Source organism: Columba livia, chromosome 16, assembly GCF_036013475.1.
Source record: "Columba livia isolate bColLiv1 breed racing homer chromosome 16, bColLiv1.pat.W.v2, whole genome shotgun sequence".
NCBI classification, from domain to species: Eukaryota; Metazoa; Chordata; class Aves; order Columbiformes; family Columbidae; genus Columba; species Columba livia.
Genome location: NC_088617.1, coordinates 6,438,929 through 6,452,986, shown reverse-complemented (window position 1 = coordinate 6,452,986; position 14,058 = coordinate 6,438,929). Strand labels below are relative to the sequence as shown.

The 14,058-nt window shown below is 57.0% G+C and overlaps 1 protein-coding gene across 4 annotated transcripts in view; it reads left to right on the top strand.

Annotated features, from left to right (window-relative positions):
* Window positions 1-488: 488 nt before the first annotated feature.
* The window catches only part of HELZ2 (helicase with zinc finger 2), a 28,956-nt gene continuing 15,386 nt past the window's right edge, over window positions 489-14,058 (top strand). The window contains exons 1-8 of one of the 4 annotated variants that reach the window (XM_065032178.1): window positions 489-600; window positions 6,503-7,648; window positions 7,732-7,915; window positions 8,358-8,465; window positions 9,025-9,542; window positions 9,816-10,448; window positions 11,413-12,196; window positions 12,585-12,660. In XM_065032178.1, the coding sequence (XP_064888250.1) occupies window positions 6,648-7,648; window positions 7,732-7,915; window positions 8,358-8,465; window positions 9,025-9,542; window positions 9,816-10,448; window positions 11,413-12,196; window positions 12,585-12,660 (3,304 nt within the window). In that variant the 5' untranslated portion in view covers window positions 489-600; window positions 6,503-6,647. Of the gene's footprint in view, window positions 601-625; window positions 773-1,330; window positions 1,606-1,655; window positions 1,974-6,502; window positions 7,649-7,731; window positions 7,916-8,357; window positions 8,466-9,024; window positions 9,543-9,815; window positions 10,449-11,412; window positions 12,197-12,584; window positions 12,661-14,058 lie in introns of those variants that run through there. The other 3 variants (XM_021282301.2, XM_065032176.1, XM_065032177.1) reach the window with 3 other exon arrangements.

Here is a 14,058-nt window from a genome sequence, read left to right as displayed (position 1 = left end):
GTGCTGCAGGAGGATGTTTGTGCTCACACACAACACAAACCAGGGATGGGCTCCATCACTGTTGCTGCCCCAGTGTTTGTGCTTGCCCCCCCAGCTCGGGGTCTGGAGCTGGCACCTTCCTGAGCTCTTTGGCCTCACTCAGCTCCAGGGCTGCATCTTCCCTGGGGAAGGGGCCACTCTTTTCCTGTGCAGGGATGGGGGGCCCCGGCGCTGATAACGGTTCTCATGGCAGCTGCAAAGGGAAAGGCCAGGAAGCTCCTTCCCGGGCAGGGCAGCCGGGCAGGGGGCTCTGCAGGGGCAGCTCCTGAGGGGGCTGGTTCGCACAACCACCCACCACTCTGGTTGGTCCATCCAGCACCCGCAGGTCTGTGCAGCTCCGCACCCTCCCCGCAGTGAAAGCCCCTTTCCGTCGGGGCTCCCCCTGGGCCAATCGATGGGTGCAACCCTGCAAAGTGGGAAGGCAAAAACATCGTTCCTCTTCCTTCTTCCTTTGCTGTTGACAAACATGCCAGAAAACAGTCCCTGCCCCTCCTTTCTCCCCTGCTACTCTGCAGGCTAGTTTTTGTCTCCTCGGCGTTTCCTCCTCCCGCTTGTTTCCGGGTGAGTTTTTATTTCCCTCTCTGACCCTGGCTTTGTGTCGGGGCACCTGTGCAGCGTCACCAGGCAGAATGTGCCCATCCCTCGACGGAGGCACTTAACAACATTGCAGTCAGCGGGGAAACTTTGCCTCCAGTGCCTGAAACCTCTTACGGTCGCTCATAGTTGGAGATGTGTGAGTTTTGCCTGGTTGCTTCCCTGAGCTTGCAGCTGGCCGTTGGCATGAAGATAATTGTATTAGGTGGGAAGGCTGGGGCCGGGGGGCATAGCTGTGTTGAGCACAGTGTCTGGTCTGCAGGTTGGTTCTTTCCGAAGCCTCGTGTCCAGGCTGGTGAGCCCCATCCTGCGGTGTGGTCCTGGGGGGCTGCAGGGTTAGAGGAACCTCTTGAGGGGGGCTTTGGCATTTTGCTGGGATGTGTGTGTTCTCGGAGGGTCTTGGATTGCAGTGTTAGCAGAGTTCTCTGTGCACAGCACCCTCGATGTACAGCAGCACCAAGCTGTGCAGGAGGAGGATGCAGATCCTGGGCTGTGCTGGGACTGCACTAAGCTGCTGTGGGGGCTGAGGAGCCCCCCAGGTGCTGAGCATCAGCTGATGGTGCTTACGTGATGGCACGTCCCTGCACCCCAGGGTGCGGGTTCTTGTCACCCAGGGTGTGGGTGCTGCCGCCCTGCACTGAGCCCGTTGCAAATACCCTCGGAGCACACTCGCTGCCGGGGGGGGAATTTTTTCTGTTTGTTTGTCTTTTGGCTCGAGGTTGAACTTTCTGCAGGCGGGTGCACTCATAGGACAGGGAAAGAAACGGAAAACGAAAGCGGTGCTGGCGAACCGAAAGGAAATCAGCGCTCGCCCCTCCCCGGAGCCCTTTAAAAGCGGAGGCCGTCGGGCTGCGGGGGGACCCGGCCGGGCTGGGACCACGGCTGCTGCTGAGTATTCGTTTTATTATTCCCCGGAGCAGGCGGGACCGCCGGTCTCGAGCCGGAGTGCGGACGAGCCCCGACCCTCGGCGGGTGAGCAGCGGCCGGTGGCCCCGGGAGGGTCCCTCCGCCGGGGGTCGGGCAGGACCGGGGGGGAAACTCGGCCCCGTGATGTGCGGGGGGAAACGGGACCGGGGTAGGAAACGGGTACCCCGGGGGTGGGAAACGGGGACCCCCGGGGTGGGAGCACCGTCCATTCGGTGCGGGAAGCGCTGCCGCCCGGTGCCGGTGCGGGCTCCCCCCGGTGCCGGCGGGCGGGGCGGGGCCGCCGTGATGCAATTTCCGCGAAGTCCGGCCCCGGTTTAAATGCGGGGAGGCCCCAGAAACGAAACCGGTGGCGGTGGCGAGTCCCCGCGTCCCCCCGCCCGGAGGCAGCGGCAGCAGCAGCGGCAGCAACAGCGGTGAGAGCGGCGGGGTGGGCACCGGGACCGGGGGGCTGCGGAGCGACCGGGTGCTCCGGGGTGCTGCAGGGAGCGGAGTGCTGCCGGTGTCCCCGCAGAGCGCTTTAGGGTGCTGCAGGTACCGGGTGCTCCCGGTGTCCCCTCCGAGCGCTTTGGGGTGCTGCAGGGCTCGGGGTGCTGCAGGGCAGTGCAGGATGCTCATCCCACTCAGTCCCTGTCCCCATTCGCAGCATCCCTGCCCATGCTGGGAGCCCCTTCGGGAGCGTGGGGAGGCACGGTCGGGGTGCAGGTTTTGGGGTACAGAGCCCTGGGCTGTCAGGGTGTGCAGTGCTGGCTTCTGTAAGACAATGCCCAGCAATTTTTCTGTCCCTGCTGCTGCTTCCAAGCTTCGGGTTCCTGGTCTGTGAGCTCCCAGGGAAGTTTTTACGGTTGGATAAAGCAAATGCAGGAGCTGGGGCTGCAGGTGCCTGGGGGCTGTGCACAAACTGGGGGCTCGTACCTGCTCACCCGCTCGGGCAGCGGTGGCATGGCTGTCACTTTGCAGCTGGCAGGACAGTGCTGGATCTCTAAGTAGGATGTGGAGTGAACTGTCTTGTTGGAAAAGGTTTGGGAAAGGAGGGGCCCTGGAACTTTTGAGGTTGGTTTTGCCCAGGAGGGAAATACTGGAGGGGTCATGGCCTCAGTGCAAACCGGAGGACAAGGGCAGGTGATGGGGAAGCACGTGGCGCGGGGCAGCATCTGCAGTGCCAAACTCTCCCATCCAGCCTGGCCGTGCCGTTTGCTTGCTGGGGGATGCTGGGCTGGTCTCTTGCTGCTGCTGTGAGCACTTGCAGCTGACAGGAAAAACTCCCTGGGTGCCCAGATCCGGTGCTTGGCAGAACCGATAACCAGGAAGTGGGGCCGTGGTCCCCAAGGTGCATGGTCCCCCAGCTGTGCCATCGATCTGTCCCCATCCCCGTAGAGTGACCCATGTCACTTGCTGTGGTCAAGGAGTGCTTGGCTCATCCGCCCACAACATGTTGCCTCATTTCCTGTCAATAATTAATTGAGACAAGACCTGGCAAAAAGGCCACCGTCCCCCGACTGGGCCAGAATGGCCGAGGGGCGCAGAGCGGCAGAACTCAGCCGCGGAGGCGCGATGGGTGTTTCTCTGCCACGGTCGTGTTCCGACTCGCCATTTCCAGGGAAATGTGATTATCCCTGGCGTCAGCACAGTCTTGCGAGGCGCCTGCCTGGGGATGATGCTCGGACATCGTGTGGCTCGGACCTGACCCGAAACATCCTCCCGAGCGCGGAGGAGATGCTGTTGGCGAGGCGCTGGTGTGTTCGGTTAGGTTTGCAGCGAGGCTGGACCGGTGCTGGGCAGCGCTTGCCTGTGTCTGTGCTGGTGCCTGGTGAGGGTATGTGCACTTGGGAGAGAGGTAGATCCTCGCCCCAGCGGGGCCGGGAGTGGGTGCAGAGCTGGGCATGCACTAAACCAGCCTCCCTGTCTGCTAGAGGGACTTGTTTCACCCATCAGCGGGATGCAAGTGGCTTTAAACACCAGGCTGGGCTTTTCAGGGCCAGTGTAAAAAAAGAAAAGGTTGTTTTTATTAAAATATATAACATTCAGCTGGCAAATTGCAGTCTGTGGCTTGATAGTAAATATTGCTCTCGCAGCTCCACCTGCCTCATGGCACTTGGATTTTGCCCTGTTGCTATCAGAGTTTTATCATGGGTAGGACTGCTATCTTGTGGTGTGTGTGTGTCCTGAGCTTCCTTGTGCCTCTGCCCGGGCCTGGAGTTCAAAAGTTCCTTTAGCTTTTTTCTTCTTTTCCTTTCTATTCCAGTATAAGATCATTGCAGAAAGAAAAAGGCTTCTATTTGGCATCAGTGCAGGTGCTGTGCAGAGACTTGAAGAGGGGTTTGCAGTTCCCCTTCCTCTTCCCTCCCACCTCCAGACCCAGAGCATGTTCTGGCAGCTTGCTCAAAATCAAAGGCTTTCTTAAAAAAATAAACAGCAAGGGAGTTGACCCTTTAAAGGCAGAACGCTCCCTCTTAGCTTTTCCGAACTGGGATTTCCTGCTTTGGGGATGAAAACCAGTAAGAGCCTAGCTGTCCTGTATAGTTTCTATGGGTAGTTCAATGGTCTACCGGAGCGGCTCGGTGTCGGTGCCGCTGCAGGACGGGGTCTCCTCTGGGCCCTGTGGCTGCGGACGTGCTGGGACCACGGAGCTCGTGGAGCCAAGTGCCAGCAATCAGGCTTCCTCTTCTCTCCTGTGCATTACTGAGGCATTTTGGAGTTTTCACGAGTGACAGTGTTGCACAAATCCCAAACCTGAGTGTCTGTCCCAGGAGGGTTTGTTCTAAGGAGTCGGCTGTGGGTGCGGAGGGAGCAGCCTCAGGTCTGCAGCCCCATAGCCTCACTGGGCATCAGTGGAGCATCCCTTGGTGCCACAGGAGACACAGCGTTCCACTCCGCCTCCTGTTTTTTTTATTGTTTAGAGGTTTTCTCCTCCATTTTTATTGTTTCCCAAGTTATTTCATTTCAGTGCAAAGCATTTTCTCTGCATCAATCAGCAGTCAGGTAGCACCAAAACCTCTGCTGCAGCCCCAATTTCTTTTTTGGTGGTAGAACCAGAGCGAAGAAAAAGCTCTTGAACCCTGTGCAGCAGCTGGGCTGCAGAAATGGTTTCCTTGCGATGACCGTGACCTTGTTACAGGCAGAGGATGGGGATGCCCTGGCTTTCCACTGGCCCCAGCCCCACTCTAGGTTGAGGATGCTCTTCCTTAGCACCGGTGCTGTGTTCACATCCCACAGCTCTGCTGGGATTTGGTACCCACAGGTCGCATGATGTGGGTTGTGATGCCTGGGCAGAACCACGCTGGTCCCAGCAGATGTTGAAGATATGGACAATTTCTAGCTAAGAGGCCAGGCAGAGCCATAGCAGGACCACGCTGCCCACCCAGCTACAAATCATGCTTTAAGTACAGGCTGCCAGTCTGCACGGGAGGGCTGCAGGTAAAGGTTTGGAAATGAAGGTGCAGAGATGAATCAAGGTGATTTTGCTCTCGGTGCGGAGCCGATGGCGTGGCACGGTGACCCAGATTGTGGTGCAGGAAGAGCTGGCTCTGCCATGGGGCTCTGCCATGGGGCTCTGCCGCAGAGCCTCGCAGCTGACTGAAACAGAAAGCATCAGTTCTGCCCAGTGCCAGGCTCGCTGCCAAACCTCAGGAGATAAACTGGAGGGGTATTTATCCACCAAGCACGTGTCCAACCTGACGCATGGCAGAGGAGTAGGACTCGGTGACTTCTTCTCTGCTGGGCAGCTGGCGAGTGCTGTGGCACCTGAATGGGATGCGAGGAGCTCGCTCATGGTGCTGGGAGAGCAGGTGATGCTCCAGCTGCTGCCCCCTGCAGCACTGGCTCTGTGTTTGCTGCCTGCAGCCTCAGCCGGGGCAATAGCTTCAGCACCCACCTACTTGCATCGAGCAGCCTGTTCATCCCGGCACAGGCAAAGCAGTCTTAATTAGAAGTGAAACGTGTTTCTGCAGAAACAGTGGAAAGTTTCCCCCTGCTCCATTGGAGGACCACAGCCATCAATACGGCTCTTTCCGAGTGTTGCTGGAGCCCGTCTGTCGTGGCTGAGTTCCGGAGGCCCAGGTGGTTATTCAGCACGAGACCTGTGGCTTCACTTGGCAGCACTTGCTGCCCGTGGATCTGCCCTGGCATGTTCCCTTCACCCCAAGCCACCAAACGCTGCAGCATCATTCCCAGGGATGCTCCCGGACTCTGGTTACCCAGGAAACTGCTAGCAGATGCTGGAGCCGGTGGCCGGGGAGGGCAGGGAGCCATGAGTCACCTTCCTCACCGCTGAGCTGGCGCTCTCCCAGCCGGGTGTTTACCGAGGTGGCGGCTGGAGAAGATGCCAGTGGGTCCCTGTTCCAGCATGCCCATCTCCTGGTCTTGGGTGCTGCATCTGAGGAACAAAGAGGGCGGTTGCTTTGTTAATTAATTGCAATTAATCTCTTGTGCCACAGGGGAAGATGGGCTGGGGTTTGGAACTGGGTTTTTCCCACTCGACGGGGAGCGGTGATGGGGCTGCCCAGCCAGAGCTGGGGGGGAAAGAAGGAAAAAGAAAGAGGAAGTTGGCAGGAATGAACTGGGGTGGGGGAGGCACCGGCAGCGGGAAGAGGAAGTTGGATCGTCCAGCTGCGGTCTGGGAGGAGGTCGGTGGTGGCTGTGGGGACTGTGCTGGGGTCACCAGGGCAGCCGTCTCTCCTGCGCTGGGTGGTAAATGCCACCAGCTGCAGCACGGCGGGACGGAGCTGAGCCTGGCCCAGAGCCTGATCCCTGGGAGCCCCTCTGGCTGAGCACGTGGGGACAGACCCCAGGTGCTCGGGTGGTGACGATGTCTCGGGGAATTTGGGTGGCGGGTGAGGCTCCAGCTGGTGAGCAGAACTGGGCTGTGCTGGCACCTCAGCGTGTGCCCAGCCAGGCACCGGCTGATGTTTCCTGCTAAGTCGCTTGTTCCTCATTTCTTTGTCAGGCTTTGTGAACTCGCACCAATGGCTGGCAGGTACGTAGTGAGTTAGGACACAACCGCTCCATGGCGCCTCCTGCCCCCAGCATCACCATCACTTCATAGGAACTTCCCGCCGTTAATTGTCTCTCGACTCGAGCTGCCGCTGAGGATGCCGATGGCCAACGGCCCGGCTGTGCCGCTGGGCAACCTCCAGCAGCAGCTGGAGCTGCTCCTGGTCTGCTCCAAGTGCAGTGTGAAGGAGAATGAGACCATCTACCACGTGCGTGAGGTGGAGCACCACTGCATGCACGAGATCCTGCTGGCACGTCGCCGCGGCCGCCGCGGCACAGCCTGGAAGAAGGTGTACCAGCGGCCTGGCTTCCCCACCCCGGCCCGCTACGCCGTCTGCAGGTACTATATGGTGGGGCTGGGCTGCCTCAAGCATGGGAGCCAGTGCACGTTCGCCTGGAGCCCCGAGGAGGCCATGGTCTGGAACTTCGAGAGGGAGCAGCAGCTGAAGCGGTGGCAGCTGAAGGCTGCAGTGCTGCAAGCACAGCTGGGGGGTTGCTCTGCCAGCCCCCTCCCCGCGTCCAGCGCCGCCAGGGAGATTACCAGTGAGTTCGGAGGCTGTTTCCAGGAGATCTGCAAGCCTTGCTTCTTTGGCTGCCCCCAGCGTGTGTCGGCGGGTGGGCAGGGCCAGCTGTGCGAGCGTCACCGCGGCTGGGACCCGCTGCTGGTGCACGTGGTGTCGGACAGCCGGCGCCAGCAGCAGTACACGGCCGTGCGGCCCTGCCCCAAGTTCATGGCCACCCTCAGCTACTGCCGGTTCGTGTCCAGGGGCCAGCCCTGCCGGCACGGCCCCCTGCGCTGCCAGTTTGCCCACAGCGACCTGGAGATGGCCGTCTGGGAAGCCGAGAGGGAGCAGGGCTTGGTTCGCTCCGACCTACTGCTGCCAGTCGCAGGAACCTGCAGCACCAGTGGCAAAGCAGCGGCGCCTGCACCCGTGCACTTCTACTGCCGGGTCTGCCTGGTGACATTCAGCTCGCAGGAGAGCTTTGAGAGCCACTGCTCCTCCGTGGAGCACAGGCACATGCTCTCGGCAGACACCTCTGTCCAGTGGGTCCATCGTGCGCCGCCACTCGGGCTCACCAAGTTCTCCCTGTGCAGCAGGTAAAGTGTCCCCTGGGCGTGCTGGGCAGGGCCTGCAGGCAGCTGCCAACCTCCCCATGGGCCCTCCACTTCTCTCCCAACAGAGCAGAGATGTGCGAAATGGGGAAAAGCTGCACCAAGGCTCACTCTGCCGAGGAGCTGCAGGAGTGGATCCAGAGGAAGAAGGTTGCCGCGAAGAAAAGGAAGCAAGCCCTGAAGGATGGGCTCTTGTCCTACCAGGACCGGCTCCTCGCTGAGTATCAAACATGCTCCAACGAGGTGTTCATTGTGAGTTATGGGGTGGGAGTGCATTGGTCCTGCGCATCGAGAGAAGCTGCTTGTGTAAGAGCTGGGGGACGGAGCACACTGCTCGCCATCCTAACAGGGATGCAGAAAGGGGTGTTGTGTCCCTCCTCCTTCACCCCTTTTGAGATGGCAACCCAAGAGCCTGCTCGGGGCACCCAGCCATGCTGCTCTGCCAGGGGACCTTTCGTTCCCTAAGGACACTGGTGGGTGAGGACCGAGCATGAGGATTTAGTCATAGAATCATAGAATCATTTTGGTTGGAAGAGACCCTTAAGATCATTGAGTCCAACCATTATTTACTGACAATCCCCTCTCTGGAGGACATAGCGTGAAGGCAAAGGATGAAGATGGCCCCATGGAGGGTTCTGCAGTGTGTCCCTGGACTGTCACCTTCAGTCCCCCTCCTCTCATGTGTCCCCCACAGATGGCCGAGCACATTGAGGGCATCAGAGTCGTGTGTGAGCAGCCCCTGCACGTGCAGTCAGAGGACAGGAGGATGAAATACTGCTGGAAGTTCAAGGTCCACTCCCAGGTAAGCCCAGCTCTGCACAGTCCTTGTCCTTTGCGGTTTTTTGTTTTTTCAAATTATTATTTCTGCAAGGAGCAGAAGAATAGGGACTTGGGAACTTCCCAGTGAGGACATGTGGTGTATTTGAGACTGTGTGTAGGGGGTGCAGCCACAATGTCTCCTGTCTCATCTCGTGCCGTGGGGCTGGGGTGCACTCGCCTGCTCTCAGCACCTCCCACGTATCATCACAAATGACAAGATTCAGACACTTCCCTGCCCAGGATTTCGTGGGTGTTGGGGACAAGAGTTGGGTCTAATTCTCCTCTCCAATGTAGGAGATTTCCCGTTTACAGCAGACAGGCTCAGTTGCTATAAAACCGAAACCTGAGGTTCTTTAAGACCTTGAAACAGTTGCTGTGAGGTCGCATGAGGAATAAGCTTCTTTCAGGAGAATTTCAAGAGCACTGTAGGTCCAGCATGGCGTTTGGTTCCTGCAGCAACTTTGGGTAGGACCTGCTGCTGGAAGGACCTCACGAGCTGTGGGCTGCCCTCACCATGTCTCTGTATTCTCCTCTGCTGGCAGATGCCTCTGCAGCACGTGGCGCTCCTGAAACAGGAACCTGGAGTCAATTTCTACCTCTCTGGGAATGGACTTTGCCGGGGCCTCCACTACCTTCGGGGGGAGCACGTGGCCACCCTGCCCTCCTCCCCACGCACGGCGCTGGTGGATGTCTGCATGGAGTGCTCCGTGCTGGGCGTCTTTGAGCAGTGGGTGGTGTTCGACTTTGGCAGCCGCCCTGTCCTCGTACAGAAGATCAAGGTGAAGGTGGGACGGCGGGAGACCCCTCAGCACATCCCCAGGGAGAACTTCCACCCCGTCAACTTCTTGCGATGGGACAGAGGGAACCGGATTATCGTTCCCAGCGTGCCAAGGACCGGGGAAGATGTGGATCTGCTGGCCAAGTACAAACCTCCTGCTCTGGCGCTAGATTACCAGCGTGAGGGTAGTGCGACCGTTCCCATCACTCGTCTCAACTACCGTGAGAGGATGCACAGCTTCCTCTTCCGTGAGGAAGAAGCCGAGCAGGCTCTGGTTGCCAAGTAAGTGCCAGGCGTGGATCCCAAGGGGTTTCTCCTCGCTGGGGACCACAGTCCCATTGCCAACCCTGGGACCAGGCTGCTGCTGAAGTCTCCATCTCTTCTGGGTTGGTCCTGGGGCACCTTCCCAGAAAGAAACATGGAAACATTCCAGGAAAGGTGTTTTCCTGGGTAGGGGTAGGAGGGGAGAGGCTGGGGCTTGTTCTTCAGCCCTGGATTGCTGCTGAGCTGATGGGCAGGTTCTCTGCTGCTCACCGGGGTGTTTCCTCCTTTCAGACTCAACCTGCGTGTTCTCATCTCGCTGAGCCCCACGCTGCAGAGCCTCTCGGTGGGGATGAAGTTCGCTGTCTCCGGTGAGCTGTTTGCTGAAGTGTGTACCCCTTACAACCTCTCACCGGACACCGACGAGGGCTATCTGCTGAGCAGGTCTGCGCCCACAGCTTTCCTGGCACTTGACCCACCAGTTGACAATCAGGTTTATGAGGTTATTGTGGAGCATAAAGCCACCACGGAGAAGACCATCTGGCTACAGATACCAAAGAGATGCTGCTCAGAGCTGAACTTCAAGCCAAACACCTCCCACAAGGTGGAGATCCAGTTCCAAATCGACCAGCTGCTGTTCCGACAGTGGCACCAGGCTGTGGACCGCCTGTTGGATGAGAAGCTGGTCCTACCAGATGTTGCCAGCTGCTCTGTCCCCTACTCCCTTGGGTCACCGCAGCGGGGGAACAGCAAGCAGAAACTGGCCATCTCCTTCATCACAGGCCAAGCCACCAGCAGCCGGCAGGTCCCACCGCTGCTCATCTATGGGCCTTTCGGCACAGGGAAGACGTTCACCTTGGCCATGGCCACCATCGAGATCCTCAGGCAGCCCAACACGCGGGTGCTGATCTGCACCCACACCAACAGGTAGGTGGGGAGGGATGAGGGGAAGAGGCCACCGGGGCTATGGGCCAAGTGAGCTGCTCTGTTGGGATGGAATGGGGCCAGGGGGTGTGAGACGGGGCTTAGCTGCCCTTTGCTTAGTGTGCATTTCAATTACTTGTTTAAAGAAATTCTTGTTTATTTAATATGTCTTAAACTGCTCTAGGACTTCCTGCTAGGAGGAAACCTGATGTGGGTGAAATCTTTGTGGAACAGCATATTCCTGTTTCATTATAAAATGGGGATGGGGTTGGAGAGACATTTTGCTCTTTCAACCTTCGCTGTGTACGGCAAGAAGGAGAAAGCTCTTGCCTGACTCTGCGGGGATAATACTGTGTTCTACTTGCTCTTGAAGACTCTTGTGCTCTGTGCACACGCCAGTTTTTTGACTCTTCCAGGGGAAGAGGAAATGTAGATTTGGTCTGACTGCCATTGAATCCGCCTTCAGAGAAACCAGGGCATGATTGTTAAAATTAGAGCAGTTACGCTGAAAAGAGCGTGCCCGTCCTGCAGGTTGTTACTGCCTTCGTTTTTAATGTATAATAGATGGGTGGCTGCTAATCTGAGCCTCTTTCAGGCTCTCCGGTTGCACTGAAGCTGCTTCTGCAGTTCTGGTGCCACCCACCTGGGCCAGGGATGTTCAGCTGTCAGAGGGGACGTCTGTGGGACTTGGCCCTAGAGAGAAGCAGGGACACAAATTTTGTTAGACACATTGCATTTTTCTGTATGGGTATGGAGAGACACGCTACTCCTGAGTATCAACTCCTATTTTAAGCCAGACCCTCAAAATAGGCTTGGAAATATCTCCTGTGATGAGTGTGTTCTCACACAAAACTGGGGGAGATTTTGGGGGTGTGTTGGCGAATAATCAGATAGTGGATTTGGATGATGGCCACAGAATTGGGAAAAACACAATTCCTTGATATTTTCCCCTTTTGTTCCCCTCCAGTGCTGCTGACATCTACATCCGGGAGTATTTCCATAACTACGTGACCAGCGGGCACCCATGGGCTGTTCCCTTGAGGATCATTTCCACTGACCGTCCCACCAACATGACGGATCCCACCACACAGATGTACTGCTGCCTCTCACCGGACCAGCGCTCCTTCCGCCACCCCACGCAGGCGGAGATCGACCGGCACCGCATCATTATTACCACTTCCATGTTATCCAAGAACCTGAGGGTTCCCCCAGGCTTCTTCACCCACATCATGATCGACGAGGCTGCTCAGATGCTGGAATGCGAAGCTTTGGTTCCGCTTGCCTACGCCACTTTTGAGACTCGGATCGTCCTCGCTGGGGACCACATGCAGATAACCCCAAAGCTGTTCTGTGTCAGGGACGGACAGTCTGCTGATTACACCCTCTTAAACCGACTCTTTCAGTTTTACCAGAAAGAGAAGCATGAAGTGGCCATGAAGAGCAGGATCATTTTCAATGAGAATTACCGTTCCACTGCAGGCATCATTGAGTTTGTCTCCAAACACTTCTACATCGGCAAAGGCAATGCTATCCAAGCCAGTGGGAAAATCCCGCCCCATCCCGAAATCTTCCCACTTGTCTTCTGCCACGTGTCTGGTGTGGCTGAACGGGATTTGTCCATGATTTCTTGGCACAACACCTCTGAGATAATACAAGTGATTGAGAAGGTGAAGGAGATCTATCAGAGGTGGCCAGACGAGTGGGGTGTCCGAGACCTGAAGAAGATCTGTGTGGTGTCCCACGGGATGCAGGTATGTGGGAGAACCACCCATTTGAGCACTCCCTGATCAATGCTGGACTCTATTGATGATAAACCTAGTAAAAATAGGGAATCTGGGGGCTCATATGCCACCCATGGTTTTTTAGAGGGACCCTCCATTCACCTAGTACATCATGGGTGGTTGGTGCAGAGATGGCTCATGGTGGGATGGGTTAATTGAAGGTTTTTTTGAGCATCCTCCAGGCAGGTTAACTGGGACAGCACTGGAAGAACTGGCTGAAGTCAGCCCGGGACCTGTGGCTGATGTCGAGTGACTTTTTTGGGGAACCTTCAGTTGAGAAGGGTGAGGGACCGTGGTGTCAGGTGGAGGGTGTTTCTGAGCGGGAACTATTCAGTTGTGCCCATTTCTTTCTTAACAGGTTTCTGCAACACGACAAGAGCTGAGGAAGAAGCAGCTACAAGACGTGGTGGTAGAAAACTATGAAAACTTGCCAGGTTTGTGTTAGTCACATCTGGCTGTGCTTTGAGGTCTTCTGCATGCTGGGGAGAACTTTCCCACTCATGCTGGTGGACAGGAGGGTCTATTGCAGCTACAGCCGCAATACACAGTAATGAGCAAGGGGAGGAGATACCCGGTCAGTAGCAGAAGTGTTTCTGGCATCCTAATGTTGTCCCACTTGCTAAAATGCAACATACTGGCTGATCTTGTGGCAAATCCCTCTGTGGGAGAGTGTGTGTGGTGGGGGCAGAGCTCCCCTGCCCTTCCCATGGCTCTCCCACCACAGCCCCCATAGCGCCAGTGGAGAGCGGATGCCTGGAAATCCTTCGGCTGATTTCCATCCCCTTCTGCTTGGGAATTCTTTCATTTCATCTTTTCCTTAGCAAATAAGATTTCACACTGAATTAAATCTGCACCTAGCTGTCAACTCGTTTCAAATATATGGATGTTGCTTTGTAGGAGGGTGAAAACCCTCTGAGTGCAATCCTGGGGGCTTGAGCATGTGTGAATCATGTGAAGCCCCAAGTACCAGCAGGGGGGCCAGTAATAGAAGAGAATTGAAACCAGGATGGCCTGTGGGTACCAGTTGCTGAAAAAAAATCCCAGAACAGCTCACTAAAGGAGGAGTCTGCTGCTCTGGGTGAAGAGAGAGGGACAGGGCTGGGTTTATCCTCTAGGATGTAGTTTATGACTCATCCCTGCTTTTATTATTATTATTTGTTTTATTGTGCAGCTGGGACTCCTCGTGGTGAGAATAACTGACCCCTGGGGTGTTTCTATCCCCACACCCTTTCTTTGCAGTCTTTCCCCAGCTCTGCAGTCACCAGGGTGCCTCTGGCTGTTTGTTGTTTGTCGGGCAATCAGCAGAGCTGTGCTCAAAGGGAGAGGGATTCCTGCCAATGGTCACTGCTCATGCCCCTGCTAGACCCTGGGTTCACTGAGGGATTTGGGATTCACAGAAAACTCCACCTGTGTGTGTGAGGGATGGCTGGTGGGGTCTGCTGGTGGCTCTGAGTACATGGGGCAGCTCCATGGGCACCCACTGCTCCATTGCCTGGCTTCTATCTGGTCTCCACAGTGCCCATCCCTCCCTGGTGCCTGGGTGGTGGTGTCCTCCTGGGGGTGGTGGGTGACAGTGGCTGAATATGAGCCAGCATATGCCCAGGTGGCCAAAAAACCCACCAGCATCCTGGCTTGTACCAGCACTGGTGTGGCCAGCAGGACCAGGGCAGTGACTGGGTCAGTTTTGGGCCCCTTACTGCAGGAAAGCCCTTGAGGTGCTGGAGCAAGTTCAGAGGAGGGAACGGAGCTGGGGAAGGGGCTGGAGCACAAGTGTGATGGGAGCGGCTGAGGGACCTGGGGGGTTCAGCTGGAGAACAGGAGCTGAGGGGAGA